General features: G+C 42.7%; 1 protein-coding gene across 4 annotated transcripts in view; it reads left to right on the top strand.

Annotated features, from left to right (window-relative positions):
• Nucleotides 1-25,492, top strand: part of LOC138472193 (inositol 2-dehydrogenase-like) — a 457,962-nt gene that overhangs the window by 116,309 nt on the left and 316,161 nt on the right. For all 4 annotated transcript variants that reach the window (XM_069610239.1, XM_069610240.1, XM_069610242.1 and 1 more), the window contains one exon: nt 18,638-19,234. In XM_069610239.1, coding sequence (XP_069466340.1) covers nt 18,638-19,234 — 597 coding nt within the window. The remainder of the gene's footprint in view (nt 1-18,637; nt 19,235-25,492) is intronic.

The raw sequence follows: 25,492 nt of genomic DNA, 5'->3' as shown, positions 1-25,492 counted from the left end.
ATCAAAATGATGCTGTCCCCCATTGTTCTTTACTATCTACAACTTCTCCCGACCCCACTACCCGCTTCTTTTTTTAAGTCCATTAATTCTATTCTGCTCGATTTTCTCTTGGGGCTGGGGAATTGCAAAAGAATTGCTATTGGCAAACTAAGAGCCTCGTATGATAGTGGGGGGGGGTGGGGCGGGTTAGATTTCCCCACTTTAAACTCTACCACTCTGTCTTTTTACTCCGACAGACCTGTTGTTGGTTCACCACTTATGTTCCCTCTCACACCCCGTCTTGGTGCATTTTGGAAAAAAACTTGGTATCCCTCTATGACATTACAGACTTAATTTACGTTAGTGGTCATTTCTTCTATGCTCTCTCAGGCCCCATTAAGGCCTCGAGTGCGGCCTTGATATTATTTCTCTTCCCTGACCTCAGATCCCCCGCCCCAAATCTCTCTCCATTTTTATGGCATAATAAAGCTATCACTGTAAATGGCAGGGCACTTCATCGCAAGTCCTGGTTAAATAAAGGCATCAGATTCTTCTATCACATTATTGATAATGGCTCCCCTCAATCTTTCCAACAGTTAAAAGGCCTGTTTTCTATCCCTGATTCAGATCTCAACTTTTATATTAAATTGGTTAATGTCTGTTTGGATGCTCACCAGAGCTCATGGAATTGCATTCTTCTACCTGATGCCTCCAGTCTTCTGCCCTTAACCATGGCTTCCGCTGCCCCTGCTGCTAAATTCTATAAAGTTTTGTGCATTACAGCTCATCCTACCACGAAATGGCCAATACAATCCGGCGCTATTCTGGATGACAAAACCTGGTCTCTTTTATTTACAAGGATTAAGAGTGTCTCCACTTCTACTAACATCACGCAACTTCTATATTTTTTCACCCACAGAGCCTTCATAACTCCTCTTAAATTATCCAAATCAAAACTTGGGTCGGATAACAAATGCTTATACTGTGGTGTTGCCTTCACCTCCTATAAACATATGTTTTTTGATTGCCTTAATGTGCTCAAGTTCTGGAAGGAGGTGCAGTGATTTCTTCAGTTAAACTTTGATGTCAATGTTCCCCTTTCGTTTTTAAATGTCTTTTTGGGTGGTCATGCCATCGTTACTATTGATTTACAGGATTCAGCTAAACTTTATGATCTCCTTATTGCTTTGGCTCTTAAACTTTTAACTACCAACTGGAAACATTTGCAAAAAGTCTATGTGAAGGGATGGTGAAACAAACTATGTCATGTGCAGAGAATGGAACATTGCATGGCCATCTGCCTTGATGCTATTCCCAAATATAATGCAGTATGGGCTCACTTTATTCATTACTTGGATCACTTTTGCTCGATATGTCATGGCTCTTAAGCAGTCCTATTATGTGCTTTCTTGAGTTGTTGTACCATCCTTTCTTCTTCAAATGGATTTACACATTTTTTTCTTTTTTCTTCTTATTTGCTTGGGTGGCATTGTAATTCAATTCTTAAGCCTACTTCTCTCCATTATTATATGCTCTTTTCCCTCTCTTTCTTCCTCTTGTTCTCGTGTACATCCCCTTGTTAGCCCCATTGTTTGTCCACTTTTTATCCAGCTATCCTGCAGATATGGAATTTGTTCTATTACCTGGCTGGGCATACATATTGTTATCAACTCAACCTACCCGGATTTTCTTTCCCAGCTTCTTATTCGACTATTTTGATCTATTGTTGCTCATATTTTCTTTGAAGATTTTCTGTCTATTTGGCCTTCTGTATGGTCCTGATTATGCTTTTATTATCCTTCCTTATAAGCCTAATAAAGCCTATTAAACTAAAAGAAATGAACAAGTTAAGCGCAATATGTTTGGTTCAATAATATGGGCTCCGTTTACAGTGAATATTTACTAGAGGGTGAAAATCTTTCAGGCATTGAAGGGCCGGATAATGAAGGGGGTCTGGAACATTTCCTAAATCAATGCTCACAGCAGCCTCACAGTTTGTGCTAGCAATCTCAACACGATTACCGCAGCCGCTAGATGTATTTTGAGTACCTTTCTGATGGACCCAATTTTGGACAGAGGAAGCCATTGAGAGGCTTCTAATGTGTTTATTTGAAAACCTAGAAAATCTTATTATCGGTTCCATTTGGGATTTCTTCCAATTTTATGTGAACCCCAATTCCTGCAGTAGAGAGTTTGTAATTTGTAGGTGATTCACTGCCATGGAACTTGCTTTAGTGAATGTTTTATAGGTATATGATGGGTTGAATCCCGAGAGCTCTTGCTACTGGTTTCCTTACCTTGGTGTGACAGCATGAGATAGACGGTAGATCAGAAGAGTGAGTGTCAAACACCCATTTCTTTTTCTTTTTTTTATTGTTTATTCAGCTGATTTATATCAACTTTACGAGGTCTCAAGAAAACTTTTTAGAATAAAACAAGTAGAAAGAATAAAAAAAATCCAAAATGCAATTAGATTTTATGACATTATATGATGATTAGTTAGGTTCTGTTCACAAGAACAAATCTAACAACATAAAAAAACTAGAAAACTTCCATGGGATTCCATTATTCCAAACCTAAAGGTATGAAAGTAAAAATCGGTTGTTCATCAGTGTTAATAGGTATACATACTCTTCATAAACTAGATTGCAGCTCTTTAATGAGTTGCAGTTGAGGAAAACTTAAAAGTAACAAATAGTTGTTGTACTACTTGTTACATAGTAAAATAGCATAGTAAAATAGCAACGGTGTACAACTGTAGTATAAAAAGTAACATTGACATCAAAGATATTTATATGCTCTTATTTGAATCTTCACAGTTCTGTTTTGATAGTGGAGATACAATTACAATGATCACCCATTTGTCAGGTCAGCTCTAACATATGTAAAAATCTAATTACAGCGATTCTTACTGAAGAACTGAGTTTGGTAGCAAAGATGAGTTACCACAATAGCTCCGGTGTCAATTCTCTAAAAATGTTGGAAGGGTTTCTTTAAATGTAAGATGCGCTGTTGCTTTAACTGAAGGCAATCAACGAGAAGGTGACGTAAGGTTTCTTTTTGCGATAGTTGATTACAGAATCTACAGTTATCTTCTTTGGGGATTCACCCACGTCTAGCTTGAATATCTCTCGTGGGCCACAGATTAAATCTAAGCGTGGCTCTGTGCGCAGGATACAGGCTGTTAGCTAGATACAGTTCTACTGTATGATATCTCTTAAGTTGGAATGGATTGCGACTAAAGTCTTGATAAGTTTGACATTTTGTACGTGTTTTACACCAATCATACTGAAAGAGTTTAGTTTTTGCTCGGGTCGAATGTTCGAACAAGAGTTGCAAAGGAATGTCTGCCTCGGCCAGCTTGTCAATTACAGTGTTTTTCCATTTGATTATAAATGTATCTTTGGGGGCAAGCATATGTCTCGATAAAATACTAAGAATCATGTTTGACCTTGGGGCTAACAACATTTTTTTGAATAAGGCAATCATGTACCATGTACATCTTGCGTGCAAGGATACAAGCCCTAATTCATGTCTAATTCAAGCTATTGGGACACGTTTGGGTAAGTTGAGAATTCGTCTCCAGAATTTACTTTCTAGTTTTTCCCAGACACTCTATTTGGACTTCCTTAAATTCTGAGCCGTACAGCAATACTGGGGTGACCCTTTGTTGATAATAGGTAAATGCGGCCTGTATTGAAAGTTTGCCACATTTCGCTAGAATAATAGTTGCCTGTGATATTGCAGTGTTTGGTTTCTTGGTCAAATATAGTAGATAAACATTGTCGTTATTCTGATCACTTATAGGAATTCCTAAATAATTGTATTGATGTACTACCTCTAGTTCAGTGTTCTGTAGGATCCATCTTCTATGCTTCCTTCTTTGATGCTTGCCGTTACAACACATTACTTTTGTTTTTTCGAGGTTGACGGTCAATATGTTTTTCTGAACATATACTCCAAGAGCATTTAGTAATGATTGAAGACCTTGAGGAGTTTACGATAACAGAATCAAGTCATCTGCATATGAAAGCGTGGGAATTTGATGTGATCCCAGATTTGGAGCGTCTGTGTTGATATCCCGAAGGATTCTTGTAGGTCAAAAATGAAAACGTTAAAGAGGGCTGAAGCAAGGATCCACCGCTGCTTACGCCCTTGTAATGTGCAGATAGGAGTAGTCAGGTCGACTTCGAGTGTTAGTCCATTTTGGACTTTGGTGTTAGTCTGTAGGGCATCGATTAGAGAACTAATGTGCATATGATATTGAGCTTGAATTAATATTTCCATTAGGCGTTCTCTTGAAACTGAATCAAATGCTGCATGAAAGTCGATAAAAGCCAAATATAGAGGTTGACGGAGAGAGGCTAGATGTGTTTTAACAGCAGTAATCACTAGCATGTTGATGGCAGTCCCTAAGCCAACTACAAAGCCGGTCTGGCAGGGGTCCCATTTTTTAGATGAGCTGGTCCAGTCGTTAAAGTCCCTGAGAATAAACCGGGCAAATATTTTCCCCGGGGCATCCAACAGAGTGATCGGTCTATAGTTGGATGGTGCAGAGCGATCCCCCTTCTTGAAGATGATCGAATAATGCCATGAGTCCGGGATCTGATTGGTATTTATGATGTTCGAAAATATATTAAATAGGATGATTGCCCAGGCTTGCGGGTGCTGTTTAAACATTGCATTGTTTAACCCGTCAGGACCCGGGGCTCTAGCGCTACTTGCTCTGCTAATATAGTATTCAATGTCCTCTTTTGAAATTTGTAATTTCAACTGAGTTACTAAACTTGACATGAGGTGACAAATTGATTGGTCAGGTCGAGAATATAGAGTGGAGTAATGGTGTATCCACTCTTGCTCTGAAACTCCATTGATTTGAACTGGGATTTGATTTGTGATTTGCTTGATTCAGTAAAGCCCCTATCCAGGCTGAATTTTTGGTGCTCATGGTTTAAGCATGTTCTCTCCGTTGTTCTGATATAAATGTGCCTTCTTTGTTCTGGTCCATTTCCGATACTTGCATCTTAAGCTTCTTAGGACGTCTGCTCATTCACTTGGTGGGAGAAGCGCAGCAAGCTTATTTTGTCGTGGAAAGGTAGCTTTCTTTGTCTTGACTTCTAGGTATGTTTATTCTTGTAATGTGACCTAGATTGTTAAGGCATGGCACGTCTGGAAAAGCTGTAAAGCAGTTGATGTTCTTTGCCCTATTTGTTTGAGTTCGTATAATGTTGGTGTTGAGCTGATGTAGTTTGGAGTTCGTCCAGTGAAAGCGAGTACCAGCCTTGTGTGTTCCAATTGGCAAGAGTAACATTCCTATGATAAGTGTGTTTAGGTAGTTATGATGGTATTCGATGCCATGTCGGGGGTATCGGTAAGTTATTGGTGGATGCCGCTTTGCATCAGAGAGTCTGACAATGGCTGTCACGTGTCATATCAGACTGCCACTGGTGTCTTTCCAGCTTAGAAATGTGATCCATCATCTTAGCTTGGTAAGGGGCTGTTGGATCCAAGGCTATGACAAAACTTAGTGAAAAAAGTTCCATTTTGGCTAGCCATATGGTGTTTAAGACTACACCTGAAGGAATCCAAAATCTCACTATCGAAAGTTCATCACCTTTCAGGAACTCTACTTGTTCAATGTCGCTGGAGGTTATATCTTCTAGAGATGTTATGTCTCCAAAGATGCCGGACGACATTTCATGATTAATCGATGTTAGTGTTTAGGTACACTTTTAGATTTAAAGTCATCATTCTTTCTCACGTTGTTTCCCTCTAGTCGATGGTGTTCACCACTGAAGGAGTTTTGGTTGATTTGAGCGGACATGATGATCTGGCTTTGTAGTTGTTCTAGGCTGAGAGGCATATGGTGATCCTGTTTTCTATCTGGCGTTATTTGGTGAAACCCAGTATGTGAAACGGCAGGACAATTATTGCCTTGTTGTTCAGACAAATATGACTGTATTGATTGTTGGATTTCGGCTCTGATCGGTGAGATAGACAGGATGTCCTGATTTGTCAACTCTGTTCTGCTGAAATTAGTGAATTGTAATCTCGCAGGCATTACAGTGTGTTGAGCTGTCGTAGCAGAGTCCATTTGGCATTGAACATTGGGTATTGATTTTTGAGAAGCTTTTAAGGCTGTGACCAAATCGTCCAGCGGAGGATAAGACGGTATGATTATCGTTTTTTGGCCTTTTGGATCTTTTTTGGCAAGAGCCATGTCCTTATATTTTTTGACAACAGTTGTGCTGGCATTCACAGTTTGTTTGTTCGGTAAGTTAATAGCATTTATGAACTTCCTAATGCTGGATTTTGGTAGAGAGTGCAGAGTTTCTCTGTTCTTGGTTTTCCTTTGAGTTATTAAGTTATGGCTGGTCTAGGAGGGACCGTCTTAGTTTTTATTGTTTATCGTTGTCAAAAATATTGTATGTCGGTTGTTTTTAGACATTTTTGGGGGACCCAATGCCGGTGGAGAAGACGGCTGATGGGATGGTACAATGGGTGAGTTGGCTAGATCCTCTTCGTCTGGACGAATTATTTGTTTATAAAACAGTAGCACAGTTTTCTCGGTCGATGGAATATAAGGAGGTGCACTGGGCAAGCTATGAGTCCCTTGACAGTATGGTGGCCATGTGTCAAGTGGTGGTGGATATAATTGAGCGGCCATGGGTTAAACTCTTGTTGGAAAATACCATTGGATTTTAGTAGTCTAATTTAAGATTTGCACTATTTGTGCAGACTGAGTTGTGATTTTTACGTCCAATGTATCAAAGAGTTTAAAAAGAGAAGATATTGCCATGTTCATGGCAGAAAGCGTGGTTTATATCAATGAAGGCTCATAACTAGAAGATAAAGAATTAGGAAGTGAAGAAAAAGGTTGGGTAGAGAGAAGCGGGACAGCCGTGGGCTTTCGAGGGGTAGGGCGAGGTAAAGATAGAGAAAGGGTTGAGATATCATGAGCAGATTGATCAAATAAAATTGGAGACCGTGAGAGACTGTGGGCATTTGGAGAAGCATTAACTGTAATTGGTGAAAGACCGAGCTAACATTGTGCAGTTGAGGTATTGAAATGTTCGCTGGCTCTGAATTAATGTCTCTTGGTTCTCAGGGAAGCATGGGAACATTCACATTCGTCGGGGTCTGAGAATCAATTATTATGGGATTTTGTACAACTATCGATGAAATGGGGGATGTTTGCAGATTGGGCAGATCTATAATTACGGTTTCTGAGTCATGTGTGGTAGCGGGAGGGGCCGAAATATCGCTTCCGCCCGCAACCATAAGCGAGTCAGATATGACGTTTTCGTCATTGGCCGTTTTGTTTGATAGAGGGGGGCTGACAGGCAAGTCAGCGCTACTGAAGGGAACCTCAGTGCAGTTAGATGCATGCGGGAGGTTGTCAAAGTCTTCACGAGGGAGGCAGAAATCTCTGTTGTCACCTGCTGGAATTGTTCTTTTGGGCATAGGTCCGCCCGCTAGGGATGGTTTTCTTAGGCGAGTTGTGCGGGTGATTGTTTGGATGGAGTGGCTTTTAGCATGAGGGCAGCTCTCGAATTAATGCTGCAAACAGGCATGCTCGTGTGCGATTTATGTGGGCTTTCATGCATATAAAAGTCACGTTTTAACGCTGACTTTGGTATTTGGTCAATTAGAAGATTTGATACGTGTAAAGCACGAGATAACAAAAGTAAAAACAATACCGGGATTGGTCACTTTGGAATGCCAAGGTTGCAGAGGTGCTGGTTGCTGCACAGCGAAGCAGCAAAGCAGCACTTTCCAGCACTTCTCGGTTGTGCGCACACGTGACGGGCATTATGGTGTTACTGGTGTAATGGGCAGAGCTTGAGGTGCACAGTAGTTTAAACTACTAAATAACAGGTTCTAAAAGTCAATAACAGTACAAGAGTGTTGTTAAGCATTATAAACACATACCATTGAATTAAACAGTAACTATAATAGAAACAATCCGTGATTCACAAGGAGAAGAGTCACCGCAGCAAAGCGGCACTTTCCGCCACTTCTCGGTTGCACCTTTGTGGTTGCGTGCGTATGCCGGGCTTTATGGTGTTGCTGGTGTAATGGGCGGAGCTTGAGGCGCACAGTAGTTTTAACTACTAAATAACAGGTTCAATAACTATAATTGAAACAATTTGTGATTCACGAGGAGCAGAGTCACGGCAGCAAAGCAGCACTTTCCGGCACTTCTCGGTTGCTCGCTCGTGCCAGGCTTTATGATGTTACTGGTGTAATGGGCGGAGATTGAGGTGCACAGTAGTTTTAACTACTAAATAACAGGTTTGTGAGCACACCAACCAGTCTGTTTTTTGTGATACCCATTACAAGACAAGGGGTCTTGACTCTGTTACCTCTGCTTCTGAAAACCATTTTGTTCCTGGTTCTGGATCGCCACGCTCTGTCACATTGAGGGAAAATGTGGAAGACTGGAAGTCATTGTGAGGCTGCTGGACAGGCTACACCTGTCTTGGGGGTCTATGAAATTGAGCCTCTTCCTGTTGCCTCCACACACCCCCACCCTCACCTTTCCCCCAACCCTCCAAGACATCCCACACTCTTCCTTTACTCCATCCTTCCTTCCCTCCCCTCCGCTTACCTGCTGGACCATAGCTGTGGGCTCTGGTCCCAGCGCTCTTTGCTGCCCACAGTGTCCACCATAATAGAAATAGAAAAGGGCCGAAGTCTCTTTTTATTTACTATGGCTGCAGTCATCTTGTTTTTTCTCTGTCTGAATGATGAAAGGCTGAGACTGCCCTGCTGTGATATTCGGACCTCTGAAGTGCAGACTGGCCAGATGTGTGAGGCGAGCACTTAACTTGTGAGCTATCATCAACCTGGTACTGCCACGATGTGGTGGATGTGACCAGAATGACATCATTACGGATATTGAAGGTAGGATTCTTGACATATCTGGTGTTGTCTGGGGCAAAGGGGTGTTGCAGTTTCTTCTTTCCCCTATTCGCCATCGAAATTCATTTTTGAATTTCAACTGCTACATTAGTATCTTTACACATTTTAACTATATCTTATTGTGCTTTGTTCTCAGATTTCTCATCCACTATATGGGGCTAGAAAGCATCCACTTTGATCTTGAAACGTCGGTCGATAAATGATGGAAGCGGGTATTTAGTGTTATCTTTCATTGACAGGGGTTGAAATTAGGATTTATGTGGCAGATGCTGATTTTAGCTCCTGGTTGTCATGGATTTTCTAATGACGAGGAGTTACACCCATGACCCAGGAGCTGGTAAAGCTAAATCCTATAAATGTGTTCTTAACATGGTGCACAAGGTGAAATAAATCGTCAAAAGAGAAATATATAAACACAGCTGTAGAATTTATTTTTCGTGATTTAACATTGAGAGCTGAACACCTCAGAATAATCACTCAAGAATGCTTGAAAGGCGGTGGAATATGGTGTCGCGCACGGGCCGATAACTTGGGCTACCGGGCCATTGCCTCCTGTTCCAGCACTTGGAACAGAGGAGTAAGGCTATTAGCACCCCTGGTTGTCAAAGCGGTAATCCGGGGTGCTAAAAAAAGTATTTTCCTTTGTTCAATGGGACGTCCCGTGCGTTCCGTTGAAAGATGGAAAATACTTTACCAAGATGGCCTCCATGGAAAAGGAAAGAAGGGCTCTTTATGGGACCCTCTACCCTATCCATGGGGGCCTGCGGGAGCCGAGAAGGAGCGGCTGCGGCGGCAGCGGCAGCACTCACCGCCACAGAAATAAGATAAGTGGGGGGTGGTAAGGTGGGAAAAAACAAAAAAAAGAGTGATAGAGAGTGGTGGGAACATGGCGACGGGGGGAACCGACTGTCAGGCGGCATTGAACGTTTGCTGAAATTGCCGGTTTCAACAAGCATTCCTAGCCACCTGATTGGCTGGCTCCCCCCACCAGGGTGCTAATTTGCTTTTATTTACTGTCTATGGACGCGCCCGGAAATGCATTCATCCTTCATTGCATTGTTCGAGAGATCTGTTGAGTCTTCTTGTCTGTTGCCTTGTTGCTTCACATTTATTTCCCTTTTATTTTCTCTGTCTTGGGCCAATGCCTTGCTCTGTTGCTACTCCTGTGTTGGCCATTCTCTATCACACTGCATCTATCACTTTGTCACTACACCTCGGTTTCTGCATTGATCTGTCGCTCACTCATCACTGTCATGACATTTTCTCTCTGTTTCTGCCACTTCTCTACTACCGGCTAGTTCTTGCGCTCTACTGCTCTTGCAATCTCAATCATTAGGTGAAGAGTCTGGTTTGGGTTTTAAAAGATATGCCCCTTTGGATAAGACAAATGCAACAATGATATATGATGTGCCTTTGATTGTCACCCACACTTTAGAACAATAAGGGGAGAATGAAGCATGGCAGGAGTCAGTTGAGGGGAGGAGAGGTAGCTGTAGTTGGATCTGGGACACCTAAAGAATATATTTTGTTTTTAAGAGAATTTGGGCCTCAAAATGTGTTGTCAAAGGGTGTGTGATTTAATTAACCATCTTATTGGCTTTTAGGCCCGATTCCTAAAACACCACTACCGTAGACCCAATCTTGTACAATGATTGAAGTTCATCAGATCACAGTAGGTGCCAGTAGCTTCACAGCATTTGAAATTACTGATGTTGCTATTCCCCAACTAAAAGACACAAATATTATCAATTGCTTAAGAATGAAAGGCAAAGACAAGCTTGCTAGAATTCAAACAAATGCATGTAAGTAGCACCAAGATCTCTGGTGATTTACATTTATCTGTGCCTGGCCAATGGGATGAATCCATTAAGAGCAACTGCTGAATATGTAAATTCTAAACCCTACTAAACCTAGTAATGTGGACAAACCACACCACCATCATGTTTCACCTAAAAACACTACTACATCCACACTCTTGAATCTCAGTCACCTGCTTATTTGACGCATGCATCTGGTTGCTATGCATGTTTTGCATAACATATTCAGTTAAAAGGGGAATTTATCTCAGAAATAGTATTGGCTCAATGGATAGAGGATGTATTTTTTTAGCATATTTCGATCAATTTGGAAACAGTTGCTATGTAGCTTTTCTCACATTTACACATGCAAAACTCAAACGGAAGCCTTCATATTGTGCTAATCTTATCCGTTGATCAATCGCCCTAATTTCAAATGCCTTTGCAGCAGTAAATCAGAAGACCGCCCAAAAGCTGACACCATTAGAAGCATACGATCCTTGTCACAACACCAGTCTCATGTCTCCCATCCTCAAACCAACCAAGGCTGATCCTGCTTAGCTTCATGGGTGGCAGCGTAGAGCCCATCCAGGCTGTAAAGCCAAATACAATCAGTGCTTCATCCTAGCACCCTGAATGCTACTAATTATTTGCCGACCCTGCCAACTGTGAAGCTAATCAGGATCATCTTTGATTGGTTTGCAGTCTTCCAAATGGTTCACTGAAAATTTGTGGGGTAACTGCCATTGGCACAGTACGTTTATTGCACTGTAGCCCTGCTGGTGTGTCAGCTTATTTTCTGGGCTAAGGCAATCATTTCCATCACATGCTTGCAATTTCTGATGAAACGTGTCACCACAAGGTGATGGACAGGCACGAATCAAGTAACATGCATATTTTTGGAAATTCATAAGACATTAGCAGTGTTCTACCCATTTTCAGCAGAAACAATGATCAGATGTGGATGTCAGTGACTAACTACTGTGCCTCCATCTTTTTCCCAAATGTCCACACGACTCTGTTCTATGCTTTCAAATGCTTGCATACACAAAAGTGGCCTATTGCTAAACTGCATACTCCCGCTGGCCTTACTTTGGGATTGGTGCCCCTTTCAGTTTACAGTGGACGGAAGGAAACAGTGTTCAGTCACAGAAATGTAATAAATGTACATCTTCCACATGTCCATAGAGAAGTGGACTTTCTGATATTTTCCCTCTTCCATGGCCTGCTCCACTGCAAAAAATACATACTTGCATCCCCCTATGACAGACTTCTGTTAACTGGAAATTTCCCAGCGGTGATCGATTTTACTCATAAACCGACAGAAACTGGATTTTTGGAGAAATTAATATGAATACGACAAGAGGTCCATATACAATATTATTACCAAGTTAGCGTCATGTGGCTTGTGATATTTTTGTCTATGCTCTAACATCTGCATCATAGTGACTGGGTACAAAAGGATACCTGTTATGTTGTGCTTCAATGTATCATCCTATAGGAGTGATCTCATGAATGATGGATTCTTATAATACCGATTGAATGACCCATGTGAATATTTAATGGATGTCAATTAGGGATGAGAGAGTGATATGTAAGGGTGGCCTCTGGATTGTTGTATACACTGAATGTAGCCAAGAAAAATAAACATCACACTGCCTTTTTCTAACCTGGCTCCAGCATGCTGATTTCATCTGAGGTGTAATCATAACTGTATCACATTGGGGAACAAAGCTGTAGCTCAGCATACAGAACAATGTTGTCAGAGCAGCAGTGTTTTCTGGGTTGGAAGTACTTCTGTGGTGTGGTATGGGGATTGACTGTGGGTGGGGTTTTGTAGTGAAGACCTTGAGAGTTCTCAGTCCTGTACATGGAGCCACATAATATTGGGCCACAAAGATGTTGTACCCAATTTGGTCTGAAGATTCCCTAATAGACAGATTTCTCATCGTGCATGAAGGTGACGAGATGTTGATCTTTGTGTTGTGGTTGGAAAAATTACACACTTTGGATTTTCATGGCGAGCTTAGGCTACTAATCATAGGCATTGCTGGGGGGTGGGGGGACTGGGAGGGCTATAGCCCCCAGCCTTTTGGTTGTAGCCCCAGATAGAAACTCAGGAGCTACAACCAAAAGACTAGCTATGCCCGAGTCTCGACAGTCCCAACATTAGTGTAGCCCCAGATCCTTTGGAGACCTAGCAACACCCCTGCTACTAATACTACTACTACAACATACATCTGGTAGCACATGTGGTGATGTTGGTGTCCTGGCTCCAATACACTTACAGTATGCATTTTCATATCTTAAAGGCTGTGTTTGAAAGACACAGCACATAGGTTTTTCTCATCCCATCTCTCTGCCAGTGGCACTGTCCTCCTCCTCAGCATTTGTGGTTTCCAGAATCTTGCGTTTCACCCTTCACTTGGAAGGATCATAACCTTTATCTAGCTCACTGTCATTATTATTTTCAGACTCATTGGATGTGGGTGGGGGTGCAGGTTGTGGCAGAGGCCAGAAACCCGTTTCTCTTAACTGTTTGTTGCTTCTCTTCTTCTGAGTTGTAGGCTAAATCTGAACCTCTCCACCTTCTGCCAAATAAACTGTGTACTGAGCCTTTTCATCTTCTAACTGCAATACTTAAGTATCTACGACTATGTCTTGCGCAGAAGGTGCCGCTGAATGCAGGATTGATGCCACACACAATTCTGGCATTGCATGTTAAATAGCTGCATTGAATGATATTAAAGCATTTTCCTTCCTCAGGCACATTTAAGTGCTCTGTACATGTTGACCCTGAAGCTGGTTATTTCTCCTTCCGCTGACAAGAAATGTGCGCTTAATATCCAAATCATTGGAATTTCAGGAGCCCCCTAAAAATCTTGTCTTTTGTTCATTGTTTCATTTAATTCAATAGCACCATTTTTTCAGTGCCAATATGCCACACTGTGGAGGTAGCAGCACTCAACAAAAAGCCTTACAACAGCATAATCTGAGGGTAACCGACTACCAGAGCGAAAATATGAAATTTCCACTGCAAATGGCTATATAACAGGCTGCAAATACTAATTAAGTCTGAGGTTCACAAAATCAAAACGAATTTGAAGGCTATACTGCTCTTACTAGCCTGTATGTAACATTGATAGTATTTGTCAATTTGAAAGAGATAACTCTAGGGTACAATAGAAGTTGATCTGGAGTCTGGGAATCACCTGAAAATAATGTTCACAGCCGCCGTCACTGCATGGAGTCAGATCTGTTTTAAGGACACTGCATAACATAGCTGGATAGTTTGTGGTTTCGCCATCTAGAGGCTAGTTGCATGTTTGCAAACCTATTGTTGGCGTGCATAGACAACATTATTTCAGGCAAAGTATAGTAGTGAAATAATTTAATTAAACCTACTCCAGAATATCTACTGAAAACATAGCCTAACCCCAAGTCAGTAGTGCCATCCTGAGCATAGTTATTACAGTGTGGATAATATCTACACTTTAAAGTAATTTTATAACCTTTAGGCAAAGGTTTGACTGAGTAGATGTAAAATTCAATTTTTATTTTGAAATGATTCCCTTTAGAAATCGTAGTTGAATTAGAGGGAGCTGTTGTGTACCAGGAGAAGTTGTCCGATGCAATGAGGACATTTCAAGGATGTTTATTTCAAATACTAAGGAAAAAGCCTATCTATATCCTGATTGCTAAAGGGGATTTTCCCTGCTCAACAAACAAAGGGTGCTCGTCAGTCGTCCAAAATCAAATAATGTTTTCCTCCCAACACTTCTTCTAACTGCCCTACCACTAAAGATAACCAACAAAAAAAACACCAGAATGTTCAGCTTCTGGTGGGCTTCCCCTTTTGACAAGCTCACTGGGCTTACTGTCAGGGTAACGTTCTATACTACAAAAAAAGTTTAAGAAATATACCCTTCAAGTAGAAATAAAGCAAGTTCTACAATCCTAGGATGGGTTCTCACAAGATTTGATTTTGGCAGTGCTTAAAGTCTGTAAAGAAAGTTCCTCACGATATTCTACAACTCCTGATACACATTCAAAGTCTTAGTCTCTTTATAAATGGTGCTCCTTCTTGTAACCTTTTTCAGCCCCCTCTGCCTGTTGTTCTTCCAACCTCTTTTATTAAGTTCATTCCTCTAGATTGCCTTTCAACACTGTCTCTTATGGGGCATTCTATGCCCTCTTGGTTCTTTATGTACAGCTCTTGTAGCCATTACCACAGCTCTTCAGCGTTTCTCAGGTTCCTGTAACTAACATTAACAATCACTTTGTTTAATTTCTGTTGCCTTCCCCTTCTCTGAACCACCCTGATACCTTCTCAGCTGTGGGGCTGGTTCACAGGGCTTGGCGTTGCACCCGGGTATCTTCCCCAAGTCTCACTTCTCTGTCTCGGCTCCTCACAACACGCCTGGTCTCCGCATTAGTTCTTGGGCCCCAGGTCTGCCATGGTCGTGCCACCATCGGGCTGGTCTTCGTGACGCGTCCCAGCAGCAGATGCTATACTGCTGCTGGGATGTTCGTCTCTTTCCCTCTGCTTCTTTCGGACTGCTGCTGGCTATGCGGCTCCACAGCGCTCCACCCCTTCAGGATGTGCTTTCGTCAGAGGCTCTCTTCCACGAAAGGTTCTGTCTGCTGCTTCGTCCCTTTAACTCAGCTGCTCCCGCTTATAGGCATTTTGCTTGTTTTCATAAATTGTGTATAATCCAGCAATGCCTAGCAACAAGGAGAAGGAAATCGAATTATTGGTTGTTGAAGGCAATATCCCATTAAGTGTAGGCCTTTTGGATTCTCATGTAAGCAGATAGAGTTTCTTCGATAGGGAGTGCCTTCTTGGAAAAGGAGTCCTTGTCCCCTAAACTAAAGGGAAGTCACTCCCTGTGACATCCCACTTACCCAGAGCCACTGGCTCACCTTCCTGCCCTCAGAAGGGGTGTCTCCCCTTTGGGGAGAAGGGATGAATACCCTGGATTGGTCACAGTGAGGACAAATAATACAGTGTCAGCTACCATGACTGTGAGTGGAAATGCAGTGCCAAATGCCAGTAGTGTTAGCTGCGTGTGTATGTGTAAAGGTTGGAGTGGGGCACCCATCTGTTGAAGGTTGATATTATTCTGAGTCAAGCTAGACTGTGGGAGTAACATGAAATTATATACAATGGCATGGAGAAGGGGCAACTTGCAGTTGTGGTTGTTTCCATTCTGGGGTGCTCTTCATGAGTTCCCTGACTACTTGGCAGTGATTCTGGCTAGCATAATTCCCACTGGACAGTGCAGAGTGCTAAGTGCTAGTCTCACAATCAAAGGGAAACAGCCCAAGGGTATCATCACGTCCCCACCTCAAAAGACTGTAGCTTTCTTTGTAGGCACAAAGGTCAAACCTTCTGCAATCTCCTGGATTCTGTGGAGACAGGGGATATCCTATCCCTTTTCTGTGAAGCCCCTGTATTTCATGGTCTCAGCATATCTTTAATTATATAGTCAAGTGACAATCACCATTGATGAGAACCCAATGCCAGAAATGTGAACACAATCTTCCTTTCTTCTTTTGAATACCGAAGAGTGTAGAGGGGTGGTAGGAGTTTTTGGGGTATCTTTCAATGGTCACTGTGGTCTGCCCATGCTCTTCCTTTGATTTGGTGAGTCAGTCATGAAACCAAATTCTTCTGGGAAATATTTAGCTTCAGCCAGCAGAGATTAAAGACAGCATCTCATGATTGGGTGTCTACATCCTTTTCTCTGGCCCTCAAATTATTTCAAATGGGACTTTGGGCCTCTTAATATGAGCAGGTCCTTATGAAAAGGCCCAACATTCGGAAACATCAACATGGGCTTCACAGTAGAAATCTCAATTTACAAAAATAATGCTCCATCCTCCACCTGTTTGTGGAAACAATTGGAGTGGCCATAATAAGAAAGAGTTTTAAGAACCATTTTTGGGCACACGTGGTAGTGATGTAACGATAATATCGGTTAGAACAAGACCAGTTGTCGCCAACTGGTACCCCTAGTAGCACTCTCAAGCGAAATGGAATCCCAAATCACTTAAGACATGAGCACAAAATCCTCAAGAGGAAGCTTCACACATGTCTAAATTATGTTCATACAATCTCAATGTAACTTCACTGATACAGTCTTCTCATTACATATTACAGGTTTCAAAATTACATCATATGGTTAATCTCTCAATAACTGAGAGAACACATGGTTTTCAGATCTATATGTAAGTTGTGAAGATATAACTTCTCAAATGATACCAACACACTTGTTCTGATTTTACATAAAAGTATAATATTAGAAACAAATATCATCAAGGAAAATGGTCTACATAACTCAAAAGAGGAACAAAACATCAATCACCATATTCAATTGTAAGTAAAACAATTGCATTATACAGACCACATCATTTTGTTCTAAAACAGTTCAAACAAACAATGCAAGCACAATTGTGTTTCTCCTAATACACTCCATTTAGATGACAAATGCCAAAGCGTTTCGGATATATCTAAAATCCATCTTCAGGGCCTTGGAGTCTATAGTTTCCTAGTCGTAACACAATACATTCGAAACTTGATTAACCATCTCTATGCCTTCTGTTCATGATGCCCATTGTGCAGATCAAGCCCCGACTTCAGTCTTGGTAGTGTATGCCGGAGCATGGAACAAATTGATCATCATGGCCGGTTAGAGAGAGACTGCCGCCCATATGCACCCAACCGCAGTGTGACCACCATCTCAATGATATCGTTCATGGTGAACACACAGCAAAGCCGGAAGCCTGAAGCACAAAATGTTGCCTTATCGAAGTGCGATGTGAAGTGCGTTGTGCCCCGTATAAGTGCCCTACAGATCACTGAAGTAGACCGGGGCTGCAGCAGGTAAGTGGAAGGTGATGGAGGGGGAGACGCGCACCAGCGAGGGATGGGGGGGTACACCCCAGGCCCCTCACAGGCCCAGGACAAGTGACCGGGAACAAAAGACAAACCTTGCAGGGTTGCCTTCACAGGCTGGATCCTGACCAGTTGGTGTTTTGTTCCCAGTCTTTGTTAACTGAACTTATAATATCTCAACCCACTGTTTAAATTATGTGGCTCCTATTAAACACACTAATAGGTTTATCTAGTTGCATAGGGTACTAAAAAGGCACACATAATTAGATTTGTATTTGGGAAAAAAGTGGGTTCTAAGAAAGACAAACGCCAATTCTGTCTCTCTACAATTCAACATCAGCAGACCAACTCTTCCTTTGTTTGCACACTTTGTCCTCCTGCCAACCTGTAACCTGAAGTGAAGATAAATACGGAGAAATGGAATGCTTGGGCTAGGAGTCTATGGGGAGTGTCCCTCCTATAAACAGAAATGTTCCTATGTGTTAGGTTACCTTTTGTAGCATGACGTGACAAGTGTTGAGAACGCCCACCACAAAGAACTGAAGGCCGTTTCTGGCCTCCTCACATCACAGTGTTGGGTGACTTTGGATCACAGTTTTTAAAATCTGTCAATTGGCTGCTGAGGTGGATGCTCTGGTGAGGCCCCAGAATCCTTACCCTGAAGTTTACTTCTGACAGATTTTGGTGAGGGGTTGTGGCTTATGGGAGAGTAGAACTTAAATCTCTGACAATTTATCTTCCCAATTTACTAATTGAAACATATTTATTCACCTGTATGAGTTTCAAAACTACAAACAAAAACAAAATCTGAACCACTGTTCCCCATTATGTCATACCTAAAGGGCAGTACAACATTAATTCATTGATTGTGCTCTACATCAATAATGCCTTTGTTTCTTCAACAAGTGAAAAAAGTATGACCATTTCAAGAAATTTAGAAATGTTTTCTGTTACTCCTTTTTGGAAATGTACATTGTGATTATAGGTTGTTATAGGCTGTTCAAAACTAAGTGATTGCTTATTTCTTTGTTTCCTCCAGATCTTCTTGTTCGGACCTTAACAGCAGTCTTCCCTTCCAATATGATTCATCGTCTTTGCTACCTCATTCTACATATTTGGTGCCATCAAATCCATGCAGTGGGAATATCACTGCAAGTACTAGCCAAAATATTTCTCCCTCGCCTCCTTCATTCTACCAACAGTCCATGCATCCTAGCCACCCCAATTGCATCGTCTCCACCACCAATACCATATCCTCCAGAGAAGACCAGACCCCCTCTACCTCCAGCACTCATCCGCCAGCCTTTGGAGCCCACCAGGTACGAAATCCGCCGCCTCCTCCTAAACCAACCAACCAAAGACTTATCATATCTGAGGCGTCCAACAGTGTGGCCAGTGCTGTGGGGCGGTTTAGTGGAAGTGGTGCTTGTGTGAACACAGTAGGCCTTGCCATCTTTGGAGTAGGACATGGCAGCAAAGCCTTGCTTCGTTGCTTGGCAGAAGAAGTAGGCTGCCATTTGCTATACATTGTCGATGACCATTTGCCTGTTGTGGAAGATGCCTTCAGCTCTGAATTCTTGGCAAACACCCGTGTGTTACGAGAGCAAGATATGGACATTGTGCTGAATGACCAACGGTATGGTTTGTTAAATATAAATGATCCTGTTAAATGTTTTAAAATGATCAGGCATATCAACTACCCAAGATGGAATTTGATGACTGATGCAATTCTTAGTGCTAAGGGTTTTTTTAAAATTATTTTTAATAGTGCCCCTGATGCAATGTGATTTGCCTATTTTTATAAATGTCTACATTGTGTGCACTTCATGAAAGCCTAGGGTGGAGATGAATGAATGAAAATACACCTTTGCTGCTCTGAAAGGTGGTAAACTAAATCAGTCCTTCATGAATACTCGGGGACAGCCACCTTTTCAGGCTACTAACAAAAATGATGCATGCAAAAGTTAAATAGACATCTGCACACTTTGAACAGGACTGAGACTGTGAACTATTTTCACTTATGTGTATCCTCCCACTGTTATTTTTTTCATATAAAACATTGACATTTGCTAACCTTTGTGTAGTTTATACCCCGCACCTGACCGGACACTCCGCGACCTGCCCGCTTTCCTTCTCCCCATTATTAGCTCCCCAGTCCCTTGTATCGCTGCTTCCCTCATTGTGTTCTTCCCCCAATGACATTTAAAGTGCTCTGTTGCTCTGTGCTGCTAGGTTCACACTCGGTAAATACCCTGACAATAATAATAGTAGTACAAAACAATAGTATTAGGAAGTGCATTCAAGAGGCATATGCTTGCTTTCTGCACTCCCTCTTATGGTTGACACCAAGTATAGAGCCCACCCTGAATACATCTTTTCTTTGACTAACAGTGAGATATCCTGGGGGTGCGAGACTGGCAAGGGGTGCTTTTCCTCTGATGTCCTTGGCAGGCAGTGTATTGCTGTTGTCCTCTGCTAATCCTGCACCTGATCATTTTAGACTTTGTGCTGGGTACTGCTTATAAACAAAATTTCCCAGCAGGTCGGGGGCACAGGGAATGCCCAGGACACATTGCTGCCAGGGAAGAACAGCAGCTAAGTACGTCTAACATGTGTTGCCTTTCTGCATACTATGGTCATAATATTTGTGATGGGCTACGTGTTGATAATGGATGATTTATTACAATATCTTCTTCTCCTGCTGCTCCTAGTACCAATCATGTGAGCAGTGCATAGTTGTGCCCTGAACCTTCTACCTCAAGGGTACTTACTCTGTCTTTACAGATCTCAGGGAGGATCTCCGAAAGCAATATCGTGCATAATGAGCCTATCAGCCATCTCCCATAGTGTTCCTTTAGGTCTACTACTTGAGAGACCTTACTCCTGGAGTTGTCTTATGCTCCATACTAGACCACTGGAAATGATGTGGAAATTCATGACATGGTGGAATTTTCCAAACCTGACTTAGTATGGTTAACCAAAAGCTGTTTTACCAATTCTAACCCATTGTCCAAATAATAGCTGACAAAGAATAATAAATTACCTTCAAGTGATAGCATTATTATTTTAAGTATCTCAGACCATTTCCCAAATTCTCCATGCCCCTATCCGAGAGTTGGAAAATACTATCCGAGAGTTGGAAAATACTGCTGTTTTTGTAGGCCCCTTGGAAAGGACACCATACACATTTTTGATTTTTCCAGATTATATTGCAGTCCTGATAATACAATATCTTAGACTGACACTTTTAGGAGTCTTCTATCTGGATTGACGCCAATCTGCTGCATTGGTCTCAAGGCCTACAATGAGGTTTCACCTAATGATACAACGACCTACACATTCAAGATCATCTCCTTGTTGCTCCCTTCACAATGTATGACTATGTTTACATCTCTATCCTTCAATAATGCATCTGGTGTCAGATCACTGTTGTATTGGCATTATTGTCACATCATCCATCTATGAAAGAGGGAAAGGAAGGAAGCATTTAAGTCACCATCTAGCCTGGCAGGAAAAGATTCAAGGTATTCCTTATAAATGCTAAATTCTCACAGGGAAAATGCTGCCAACACCATTGTTGTCCTGTGCGGTGCTCCCCTAAGATGCTATATATACTTTTGTACTTTGTTAAAGAGGAATCCTCTATTCGCAGAATCAGTAAGCACCCCCTTTCTTCATCACTGTTTAATTGTACTCTGAAAGTGATGAATAAAGCCAATCGGAGAACTGCATCAAATTGGAAAAAACATGAATATCCTTGATTATCTACATTTCTTTATTAGGACCTTTCAAATGAGCCATAATGGTTATCAAAAGATCCTCTGGGCTACCTTTATTGATTTTCTGTCCAACTATTCTCAACTCTTCCAGCTGGCTTCCACATCTTACAACCCCAAACTCTGCTTTCCGGAGGTTTCTTCTTTGACACAACTCTGTAAAAACCTGAATCCTCTCTTCCTTCAAATCATATCTAAGGTTAGAGTAAGGTTTAATCAGTCAGGCAAATCCCGTGCTATTTTAATTATATATATATTTATATCTTACATTTATACTACGTTTGCCTTATTTCTGCCATTTTGAGTCCTTAATAATGATGGACCACATTGAAACTCTTAAACTTATAGATTCAGTAGTAGACCCGCAGACCTAGTCCCATCCCAGATCCTGTTTTTGCACCACAGACTAGTGGTCATCTGACATTAAGTGAAGCCTCTTGAGGGGGTTATAGCACCCATTTTCAAAGAGGGTGCTGTGATGTCCCCTCCTCCTCCTGGAAAAGCTGTTGTGTAACCCAATATAATGACACATTTTAGGAATATCAAAAACTACAATTACTGGCAAACTCTTATGAACAGGTAGTAAGTCACCCTTTTGCACAACATTCTGGACTGTAACAGCGGCCTGTTACCCATACAGTCTGGAATATATCCCACGCATGGAAGAAATCTTTTTCTTTTGGAATTTTGCAACAATGCCGTTTGAATGGTAGACCCGGGCACGGGTTTCCTGTCGGTCATGGTAGGCTTGTTAGCCTACAACACCATCGACTATCTGGAGGACAGGGCTCTCCCTCAGACATTTAAATGATTCTGTACCTTCCTAGAGTGGACACATGTGCAGTTAGAGGCCATCTGCTATACCTGTGACACGTTTGCTTATGAAAACCCCAAGGGCTCGCTATTGCTCAAGGCATAACCTACAATTTACTTAGCCGCCATTTTTGATATGTTGCAACATTGTCCCAATCTTGCGCCAACAATATGCACATGTATGCTGAAATTTCAGGGCAGCCACAAGAGTTTGATCAAGTCTAGACTTCCTTCTTTCTGTACCTCTGAGATGGATGCTACAAAACTACATTTAACTGAATGGAGGCAAAACAGAAATCCTCTCTTGCATCAAGAAAAGAGTTCTTTTCAACAGATAATCCAGTATCCCCTTTGGTTCATCTAAGTATTGCTTAAAGAAACAAAGCTGAAGAATCTGTCTTCTTCTTTGAGGCCAGTATGTCATTGAAACCACAGGTCAATGCAGTAGTCAATGGCTGCTTCTTTCAACGTAAACCCTTGCCGAAAATGGTCCAGCTGAAGTAAAGAAAACATAAAGCTACTAGCCGTTCCCGGCGTAACATACACCGTTCTAGCAGATCTTAAAGGCCAATATCGTTCGGTAATTCATAGGGTCACTCATGTCCCCCTTCTTAAATATCGGAGTTGCCACTGATCGCTTCCAGGAAGGGAGCGTAGGTCCCTGTGACTTATTAATGGTCATTGAAAAGGCTAAACGTTTAGGTAACTGTCTTCTTTTGAATTGTATTTATTTATTTTATTTATTGAATATTTATAAGGTGCACTATACAGCAAAAAGTGTTTCCAGGTGCCACAAGGCCAAAAGGGGAGCGAGAACAGGGGATATAAACAGCAAATAACGGTCCTACTAGGCCTTGTGACATTCGGATTGTGCAAGTGCAGTAAGGGGCAGAGAGGGAAGTGATGGTCAGGGAAGGGACATAGGTGTTGGGTTGTAAATGAAGGGGGGGGGAGAAGGAGGAAGGGCCCAGGGGCTAGGTAAGTGCTGGGGGGGAGTCAAGGGGATGACGGGGGTGGACCACCAGCTAAGTGCAAGCAAAAGGGACTCAGGAGGGATGCCCGACCCACCAGACTATTCAGGGAGGCTGCCTGGAAGGGGCGTGCTAGTTAGGGGTGTGCTGGTAAACTGGTCAGGGAGGGCTTGGTACTCTGTGAGACTCATTAATGACCAGGCCGCCATTCGGAGCGGCAAGTTGGGGTGTTAGCAAGGGAGGGGGAAGGGAAGGAGGTAGATAAGTGCAGGGTTTTGAGAAGCGTCCGGCTCAAGTGTGAGAGGGGCAGGGAGGCCATTCCACAGGGAGGCACCTGCCAAAAATAGAGATCTACCCCCCAATCTCTGCTTGGAAAAGCATCTGATCTGCAGAGGGTTGGAGCTAGATGAGCAAAGGACTCTAGCAGGGAGGTATTTGGAGAGAGAGAGTTGGATGTAGCGGGGTCCCAGGCTCCAGAAGGCCTTGGGGAGGATGCAGAGGGTCTTGAATTTGATTCTTGCAGCCACCGGGAGCCAGTGGAGAGATTTAAGGGCTGGAGACCTGCAGTCCCTGGGCTTGAGGCCAAGGATAGGTCTTGCAGTCCTATTCTGGAAAGAGGAAGAGGCTATTGCAGTAGTGAAGCCTAGAGAGGACCAGAGCTCTGGAGATGTGGAGTTTCTGGGGGAAAGTAAGGAAGTGGAGAATGCTTCTGAGAAGTTAATGTTGAAAGTGGGCCCTCTTGACAAGGGAGGGAGAGGGAGAGGGAGAGAGGGAGAGAGAGAGAGAGAGAGAGAGAGAGAGAGAGAGAGATCTATATATATATATATATATATATATATATGACCCTGAGATTTTTCACCTCACAGGGAGGGGAGGGGACCCCAAGCAGGGTGGCCAGAGGGTTGGAGGGAAACGGGAGCAGGGTTCCCAATGAGAAGGATCTTGGTCGTACTGGCATTAAGACAGAGATCATTAGACGTGCACCATGCCTGAATAGCAGTCAGGAATACGAGAGGAGGAAGAGGAGGGTAGCTTGAAGGAGAGCTGAGTGTCAGCATAACACTGGAAATAAGGGGAGAAGGAGCAGATCAGCCACAGCGATGTACGCCACTGGTAGAGCTTGGTTTATAGTGACTGTTTCGACAGTCAAAGTTTCGAATGACAAAACCTTTGACAACAAGGCATTGAGAAAAAAAAAACTTTTGAATGCTTTTTATTTTTAATGGGGGGGTCCCCCCAAACCCCTGTTTTTAAAATAAATACACTTATTTTACTATACGAAACAATTTTTTTGAAACTATGACAGGACACCGTAGAGAGTGAGATGGAGGAGAGGAAAAGGCCCAGTTGGACCTCGGAAGGTCGATTAGAAAGGAAGGAGGTTAACCAATCCAGTGGCAGGCCCGTTATACCAACAGAGTATTGGTGCCGCTTTATGGGGGTGGCATGATTGACTTTGTGAAAGTCAGAGGATAAATCCAGGAGGATGAGGGCAGGAGGACATTTAGAATCGAGGTTTGCAAGCAGGTCATCACAGGTGTTCAAGAGAGTCGTTTCCGTGCATCTAGATGCTCTGAAACCAGACTGGTGGTCATAGAGACAGCCAACAGATTCAGTGTAGAGGGTCAGTTGGGATATGGCTAACTTCTCCAAGAGTTTGCCCAGAAAAGGGGTAGTAGAAATAGGGCGGTAGTTAGCCTGCAGGCTGGCAGGAGGGGTCAGCAGACAGCTTTTTTGGGAGAGGGTGCACAAAGGAGTGATTGAGGGATAGTGGGAAGGAGCCAGTGGCAAAGGAATGGTAACAGAAGTCAGTCAAGGTAGGAGCGAGTGAGATGTTGCCCTTGATAGTTCGGGAGGAGCAGGGGAGCACCTGTTTGGAGGAGACTTTCATAAAGCAGACATCTTTAGCTCCTCTGGTGCTATGGGTGAGAAGGAGTAGAGTATGGGGGTAGAGGGGTGCCAAGGTAGGTCTCAGAGCAAGGGAAGGGGTAGGGGGTGGGGTAGAGGAGACAGAGGAAAGGATGACCTGGGTTTTAGTAATGAAATGGGAGGCCAGAGCAGTGCAGAGGGCCTGGGATGGAAGAGGAGAGGTGGAAACTGCGGTAGGATTGGCGAGTTCCTTACAGATTTTGAACAGTTCAGCCGAGTTATTAGCGGCTCCAGAGATGTGAGCTTGAATGTGGGTTCTCTTCTTGGAGGGGTTAGGGAGACAGTATTGCCTTTGGAGCAGACAACAGGCCAGTTTGTCAGTGGATGTGCTTGAAGTCTGCCACTTCCATTCAGCAACTTTGACCTTGCATTTCAGAGAGGCTAGGTCGGAATTCTACCAGCTGT

Source organism: Ambystoma mexicanum, chromosome 8 (assembly GCF_040938575.1).
Source record: "Ambystoma mexicanum isolate Mex_15411 chromosome 8, UKY_AmexF1_1, whole genome shotgun sequence".
NCBI lineage: Eukaryota > Metazoa > Chordata > Amphibia > Caudata > Ambystomatidae > Ambystoma > Ambystoma mexicanum.
This window is presented reverse-complemented; position numbering and strand designations above follow the sequence as displayed.